This window comes from Malaclemys terrapin, chromosome 9, assembly GCF_027887155.1.
Source record: "Malaclemys terrapin pileata isolate rMalTer1 chromosome 9, rMalTer1.hap1, whole genome shotgun sequence".
In the NCBI taxonomy this organism is placed as follows: domain Eukaryota; kingdom Metazoa; phylum Chordata; order Testudines; family Emydidae; genus Malaclemys; species Malaclemys terrapin.
The window spans coordinates 79,788,415-79,796,944 of NC_071513.1; the positions used below are offsets into that span (position 1 = coordinate 79,788,415).

General features: G+C 39.0%; 1 protein-coding gene across 1 annotated transcript; it reads left to right on the plus strand.

Moving 5' to 3' along the window:
• The first annotated feature begins 2,514 nt into the window (after positions 1-2,514).
• Positions 2,515-7,621, plus strand: SUCNR1 (succinate receptor 1). Its single transcript, XM_054040420.1, has 2 exons — positions 2,515-2,548; positions 5,465-7,621. The coding sequence occupies exons 1-2, from the start codon at positions 2,546-2,548 to the stop codon at positions 6,449-6,451; spliced, it is 990 nt and encodes a 329-aa protein (XP_053896395.1). The 5' UTR covers positions 2,515-2,545; the 3' UTR covers positions 6,452-7,621.
• Positions 7,622-8,530: the final 909 nt, after the last annotated feature.

Below are 8,530 nucleotides of genomic sequence, written 5' to 3' on the forward strand. Positions count from 1 at the left end.
TCAGGGCCGGCTCCAGGCACCAGCTTACCAAGCAGGTGCTTGGGGCGGCCACTTCGGAGAGGGGCGGCACGTCAAGCTGTTTGGCGGCAATTTGGCGGACGGTCCCTCACTCCTGCTCGGAGCGAAGGACCTCCCGCCGAATTGCCGCCGCAGATCGCGATCGCGACTTTTTTGTTTGTTTGTTTGTTTGTTTGTTTTTGTTTGGCTGCTTGGAGTGGCCAAAACCCTGGATCCAGCCCTGGTACCTATCTCACCTAGTAATTCATGAATGGAACTCACCACCTGGAGTCAGGGAGCTAAGGCACCTTAGTTGCCTCTTGTGGGAATTGATTTAGGCACCTGCTTCACTCCATACAAAATGGCCGGAGGAGGAGGTGGTGCTGCCCATCTTATGACTCTTAGTCTGGTGCACTCATCTAGGATGTTGAAGACCCAGGTTCAATTCATCTCTGCCGGGGGGGGGAGGATTTGAATAGGGGGGGTCTACCACCTCTCAGGAGGTTGCTCTAACCACTGAGGTCTCAGATATTCCTATGTGAGGCTTCCTCAGTCCTTCCAGTTGAAGCTGTTCCTCGGTGGGTAAATAATGAGTGACTGGAGCAGGGGGTCAGGACCCTGAGTCTCCCACTTCCCAAGTGGGTGCCCTAACTGCTAGACTACAGAGTCACTTTCACTCTCTGACTCTGGCCCAGTGATTGCTCCACTGTGGAGAAATATGAGAGAACGACTCTTTAGTCCAGTGGTTAGGGCAACTATGTGGGAGACCCAGGGTATGCCTACACCGCAATAAAACACTTGCGGTTGGCCCATGTCACCTGACTCGGGCTCGGGTTGTGGGGCTATAAAATTGAAGTGTCATGTTTCCACTTGGGCTGGAGCCTGGGTTCTGCAACCAACCCCCTTGCTGGGTTTTAGAGGCTGTCAGTTGCCCCGGGCTCTGAGACACACTGCCATCTGGGTCTTTTTTTGTAGGATAGGTGTAGCCTAAGTTGCTTCATGGATCTCACAATGGGTTTGGCAGGGCTAGAAATGGCTTTCTTCAGGAATGTTGGTGTTCCCAGTGGCCCCCCTCAAAGTGCTCAAGTGCTTTTACATTTTGAAAAATTATTAAGTCAAACTTTTTGGGGGGTATGTTTAAAAATAGTTTGCTGTTAGTTTTCAGGGAAAGTTGATCTTTACCTAACCAAGTTTGGATATTCCTGATTCACTATACTACAGGGCCAAAAGTTTGAGTGGTGCCCTGCTGACCTGTAAAACTATCGGTATACTTTAAATCTACCTTAATTTTTGTGCAAGCTATCTTGACCAAATTTTTGCACATGCAAAAACATTCAAACTTTTGCTTGCAAACTGAATTTGTGTGAAAATACAATTAACGGAGTGCACCAATCCAATAGGCATATGAAAATCAAGCTTGAAGATAAATATCTGTTGGGGTTTTTTTTCATGCAAAACATTTAGTCATGTAAACCAGCATGTGCAGATACCCTGGAGTGAAAAATGAGCCTGTCTATTTTGAAACTGAGGAGTAAATTATTCACTGGTGTAAATTAGCTCAGGTTTATTAGCTTCAGTGATGCGGTGCCAGTCTACAGCAGCAGAGTATTTGTCTCTAATTCAGAAAATACATCCAACCCTCTTCTACAGCACTGGAGTGCAAAATAAAAAGCTTTGGAAGTATTAAAATGTTTTCTGCTCTAATAGTGTAAATTGTAATAACTAAGACAAACACTTAATATGGGGGGCAAGTTGATCATTAATGATAGAATTATATTAGTCTCTGTGTTGCATTTATTTTTAACTGTCAACATGCTGAATGTTTCCTTGGTCCTTAGAAAACTGAAATTAATCTGGCAATAAAACATACAATGGTTTAAACTTTCCTTCCATCTGAGGATCTCAAAGCACATTACGAACATTAGTGAATTAATTCTCATAACACCTTCAGGAGGTAGGAAAGAGTCGTTCTGCTTATTTTGATGGGGAAACTGAGGCACGGAGGTTGTTTGATTTACCCCAGGTCAGTGAGTGAATGAGAGAAATGTCATTATAACCCAGATCTCCTGACTCCTAGTCCTGAGATTCAGCCACAACGCTGTACATATCCTCCTGTTATGAATATTTCATTAGTATTAGGAAATAGTAGTTTTAAACCTCTGTTTACTGAATCCAAAATCTTTTTATAAGATGCTTTCAGCATTCTCCAGCCATTTACAAATAAATATGATAAATAAGTACAACAGAACATTTCTGGCTACTTACCGCAGCACATATAGTCAGATTTGAATAGGTCTCTGCAAAGAAGAATTATTTCATTAGTTTTCTAGTTGACTCAGAATAAGTTTTGCAATACTTTCCACTTCAGTGAAACTTCCCACACAGCAAGCTCGGACAATTTTCCTTGTACTTTTGAATAATTAACCACCTTTGCATGATATGCAAAATAAGCTGAGACAACTGTGTTCAGTTGCACTCTAGTAAGCCAGAAGCTTTCATCCAGTCATAGATAAAGGAGTGTCTACTGAGACAGTACTCATTCCACAAAATGGTAAGTTGTAATCTTTAGTGAGTTAGACTTTCATATTAAACTGTTACAGTGTTATACTCTTTAAAGCTTATGACAAAATGTTAAAATTTTGTCCCTTTGTTAGCAAAATTTAAAGAGGTGGCTAACCATATAAAAACTACTAAATGAAGAGTGTACCTCATTCTGCCTTTCTGTTACCCTATCCTGAATATTGCTCTGAAGGTGATCAATAAGTCTGTTTACAGGATGTACATGGACTAATGGGGCTTTCAATATTTTAACATTTTTTTCATTCAAAATGTGAATGCTTATGTAGTGTGCAGTGATCTGGTTGCTTAAACTTTTTTATTTTTAAACAAAAGGTTTGAGATTGTTCCTAATTGTTTGAATTGCAAGGGCTAGCTAAAAGCAGTATCTGGGGTTGTTTTGATAAAAATAAAAAACTTGTGGTGATTCTATCAATATTTTTACAAGAATCTATTAGTACACGGTATCTGTGTATACATTTTTGTTTCATATGACTATTTTATCTCATAGCTTTAAAAAAAGTTTTTCTTGCTACAATAGAGTATCTTGCTATCAGCTACCCATATAATTCAGTGATGGATTTTATATATTTTAGACAATATAAACAATAAATATACAAAACATTAAAAATAGGAATGTCAGAGAAAGAGCATCTTACGGACCTTATGTATAGCAGATTTTGAGACAATGTAATTTCCCTTCTTAGGAAGTGTTAATTGAGACTTCATTGAATTTAAGTTGTAATCTAATTTCTATTTTTCTTATGTTTCATTTTCCCACCATATGTTGCCAGTGATGTGCTGCCAATATTTGAATAATGGGCTCCTACAAAAATTCCCTCTTTAGCCTGTAATAAGCCCCATAAACCAGGTGTGTGTGTTTGTTGACATGCAGGGAGGGAAAGGTGAAGAACTAGACAATCTATTACGGTACTTCCCCATATAAATAGAAAGAATTTCTCATAACTGTAACCTATTAAGAAAGCAAAACAGCTTGGCAAACAAACTTTCACTAAGTACACTCTAGTAGAAATGTTTATACTTGTTCCTGAAAAATATATTGAGTACATTGAAGATACAGCACAATAATCAACCTGTGTCATTTGGGGAAAATAGAAGCATCCTTCCCCCAGATTTGTTGATACCGGGTGCAATCTACTGCATTTAAAGGCAAAGCAATGTTTTTGAGCCCAAGGGATAATTTGCATATTGTTGGGGAGAGGTGGGTGAACTGCTTCAGAGACAAAGTATCCCAGTCCTCTCTGGAATTTTGACAAGGGCTCTTTAGCCCATCATGATATATTTTATTCTGAAATCAAAAAGGAGAATAATAAAACAGTTGTTTTAAATAACGAAAGAGAAGGTGCAATAAACTGTGGATGTTATTCTCAATTATCCTGGGTAATTTGCCTTATTAGAGTTATTTATATTATCAGGGAATCAAAATTGTAACTGTAATTATTTATAGATAGGCCTACACTAGAAAGGGGTGCTGAACAATGTATTTTTACAGCTTTGAAAATTGTGTGCTTATATTCCCTTAATAAAGCATTTCCCTTAGCATGCAGCAATCGAATAGTTACATGTTAGCTAAAATACAGAAAACATACTACGCTGAAAGTTCTCCAGGACAGGGACTGTCTCTCAACTTCACTGCACTCGACAGAATGGGACCCTGGGCACTCTGTCAAATAATTAATTATAATTATAATAATACACCATACAGAGAGCTGAATAGATCTCTGGGGTTTACTTGTAAAATGTTCGCTACAAAAATTGTGAATTGATGAAAGTTTACAGATTACACCACTCAGGGCCGGCTCCAGGCACCAGCTTGTCAAGCAGGTGCTTGGGATGGCCACTCCGGAGAGGGGCAGCACGTCCAGCTATTCGGCGGCAATTTGGCAGATGGTCCCTCACTCCGGCTCTGAGTGAAGGACCTTCCACTGAATTGCCTCCACAGATTGCGATCATGATCGCGTTTTTTTTTTTTGGTGAATTTTGGATTTAATCTGTTGAGCACTGGCTTTTATTTTGAAAAATAGACAAATAATATTATGGTCTATTAAACTGCAAATACTGAGATCTCCATTTCTTCAATATTGCCTCAGAATTCCTGAGACACAAATGTAAACTGCAGTGCATGCTGTAGCTACATTATCTCTTCTATAAGACTGTTTCCATGTAATTCTGATAAGATTATTATTAGTTTAGTTTATTATTGTGAATACATAAATAGCAAACATTCCTATTGGTTAACAAACAAGTTTGTTTCCTTTTTTTTTTAACCACCATGACTAATAGAAACTTCTTCAGAGCATAGTCATACCAATGGCTCAATCCTGTACTACTACTTCATTCCTTACTTGGGCAAAGGTCCCATTGGAAATGATGGGATTTCTGCCTTAGTCAGCAGTGAGTAAGATGTGGGAGTAAAACTCCACAGCCACAAAGCAGAGGATTTCCGAAAAATGCTGTTATGAGATAGATTTTGCTTGTTTGTATTTTTTCTCTTCCCCTCCGATCACACTCCCTCCAGCCCAGTGCTGGGTAAGTATAACACAATGCTTTCAGTTTATACTCGTAGCATAATGGACGCTAAGAATAAAAATCACCTTTGTGCTCTATCTTATGGGAGACTCTCAGGAAAATAAATGTTGTCATACAAAATCCCAAAGTCCTCATTCAATTTCTTACTGAGGCAGAATTCTTACTGGATTTCATCCGTATGTTTTTATCATTGTGTTTTTACATCTCTTTGATACCAAGACCTTGAAACAGAAAGTTTAAGTGTTTATAAGACACATTTTTTGCAGAGCTGGAAATATCTGAGTTGTGATACCAAAAAATAGAATAGCACTGTAATTGTCATTGTATTCTTACTATTACTTTTACTTTTTTAACTTCCCAGGCTGCGAATAAGACAGGTGACTGCCTGGAGATGGATAACACCCTGCAAAAGTATTATCTTTCTACCATGTATACCATTGAGTTCATTTTTGGCATTATTGGAAACAGCATTGTTGTGTTTGGCTACATATTCTGCCTGAAAGTTTGGAAAAGTGGCAATATTTACTTGTTTAACTTATCACTATCAGACTTTGTATTTCTGTGCACACTTCCAATGTTGGTGACAAGCTACTCCAAAGGAAAGTGGACATATGGGAACATTTTGTGCCAAAGCAACAGGTTCATGCTGCATGTAAACCTATACACAAGCATCCTTTTCCTTACCTTTATCAGCATTGATCGTTATATGCTCATGCAATATCCTTTCAGAGACCATTTTCTACAGAAGAGGAAGATAGCTGTTGTTTTCTCTGTTGCCATATGGATCCTTGTTATACTTGAACTGTTGCCAATAATCACCTTCATAGGATCTAGAAATACTGCCAATGATAACCAATGTATCGATTATGCAAGTTCTGGAGATCCAGCAAAAAACCTGATCTATAGCATGTGCCTGACTCTTCTGGGGTTTGTAATCCCTCTGAGTGTTATGTGCTTCTTTTACGTGAAGATGGTTCTCTTTCTTAAGAAACGTAGTGAGCAGCTCACAGCTGCTCAGGCCCTTGAGAAACCTCTTACTTTAGTCATCATGGCACTGGTTATCTTTTCACTGTTCTTTACCCCATATCACATAATGCGCAATGTGAGGATTGCCTCCCGAATGGAATCCTGGAAGCTATCCCTGTGCACACGGAACATCATCAACACCATTTATATTATCACAAGGCCTATTGCATTTTTAAATAGCGTAATTAACCCTATCTTTTATTTCTTAATGGGTGATCACTTCAGGGAGATGCTGATGACTAAAGTAAGACAACTCTTAAAAAGGTTTACACCCACAGCAAATGAGGCGACGACAAAGTACTCTGACACAGGAACACACTGAGAAATAAAGGACCCTGGTTTATGGGACAGCTTTTATTGCTGAATATCGAGGCTTATGTAGCTAGCTTTATTTAGGCTTGGTTAGTACATACACAATGATGCCATTACTAAGCAACTGCATAATAGACCTGATCTTGCTATCTTTATTCAGGCAAAACTCTCACTGGCTTCAATAGCTGGTTATATTAACAAGAGTCACAGGACTGGACTAAGTATTGCTATATGATAGAAGAATATAATATTTATGCACTTGTCTGTTTTAACTAGGGTTACCAGATAGCAACTGTGAAAAAATGGGACAGGGGGTGGAGGGTAATAGGCTCCTATATAAGAAAAAGTCCCCAAAAACGGGACTGTCCCTTTAAAAATGGGACATCTGGTCACCTTAGTTTTAACTTAATGGAAATCTAATGTCCTGATGGTGTCTGTCAGAGGGCAGAGACTATATGCAGTGGTGTTGTAGCTGTGTCGGTCCCAAGAAATTAAAGACAAGTTGGGTGAGGACAGAGACTATCCTTTCAGCTGGCCTGGCAGACTGACATACTGACAGAGGGTTGACCTTAGGCACCTGTGACATGTGTAGCAGCACTAGACCCCACACTCAACATTCACCCCATGGCCCTTTCTTTGTTCTTGTTTCACATTGTTTCTGTGTGGCTGGAGACCATTCACCTTTTACAGTAAGTGGCTGAGCCATTTTCAATTCTTGGTTGAACTGGTGGGGGGGAAAGGGGAGTTGGTGCATCCCAGGATGGGCTCAATAGTTTTATAATAAATTATCGTATGTGTGTGTTGTTATTTGTTGAATAACTGAAAAATGGTGAACCTTGCTTGCTTTTGGAGCCCAGGTATTATCTGATACCTGACTTGGGCTAGAGAAGTCCAAATCTCAAGCCAGACTTCACTTCAATGCACTCCACGGGATGATGAAGTACTGTACATAAAAATATGGTTCATGTTAGGAACGAAATGGCCTGATTTGGGATATGGCATCTAGCTGTTGATAGTTGTGGACCCATAAAGCACTGGGGCTTTAAGAGTTGTTATGCAAGATGAGTTAAATCCTTATTGTATTATTCCTCAGGTGACATTCCAATAAGTAAGCATGTCAACGTATGGCCCAAAGTTTGTTTTATTTTGTCATTTGATATAGTTTGTGTATTTTTTTAATTTGTTTCATAACTGCCTGATAATAAAACATGCAGTACGTAAAGTTCAAAAATCTGTTCAGTGTTTTGTGTTTAATATGCACGTTCCCACAGCTTCATGACTTCTGCATTTCTCAGTACACAGTACTGTAAATCACAGTACAATGTACAATCCTGTAAACTGAATAACTCAGCATGAAAATTGAAACGTATTGAATATGAAGTACATTTGAACAATATTAGCGGAGATCTCTGCCTTTGTTGCCTATTTGACACATTTGAATATTTCAGACCAGATTCTCAACAGATCTAAATGCTAATTTACACCAGCACAAGATCTCACCCTCAATGCCCCATTAAGTATGAGAGCAGCAAATTGCCCAACCATCTGCCCTGTACATTGAACTTAACTATTTGGTTTGAAGTTCAGCGGGACCATGAAACTATTTTCACCCATCCTCCACCAGCACCTGTCATAGAGTATAATTTTGGGGGGAAAGGGTGGTGTTAAAGATCTCTGGACAAAACCTCCATGCTTTATCCATTCACATTCATTTAAATTGTGTTCTTAAACAACTAGTTTCTTTTGCAGAAAAGTTACAAAGTAAATTTCATCTAACAATTTCAACTTATTTAGAAGCATGATTTAAGCCTTGCAACAAGCCTGTGAGGTAGATAATCATTCCTTTTTATAGATAACCCATTTTACTAGATGCCACAAAAACACACTCTGAGAATCTGCAGTAGACAGGCAAAGAGAAGAGGAAAGGCTGGTAAGAAGGAAATTATTTCACAATTGTTATCGGCAAAGCACACTGTGGAAAAATAATTTGAATGCTGCACAGTCCTCATTCATATCAAACTCTAGCTGAAGTTGATACTCCCTTGCAGGTGAGATAGTAATCTGCAATCTGCTATTGTAGTAGCTTTTT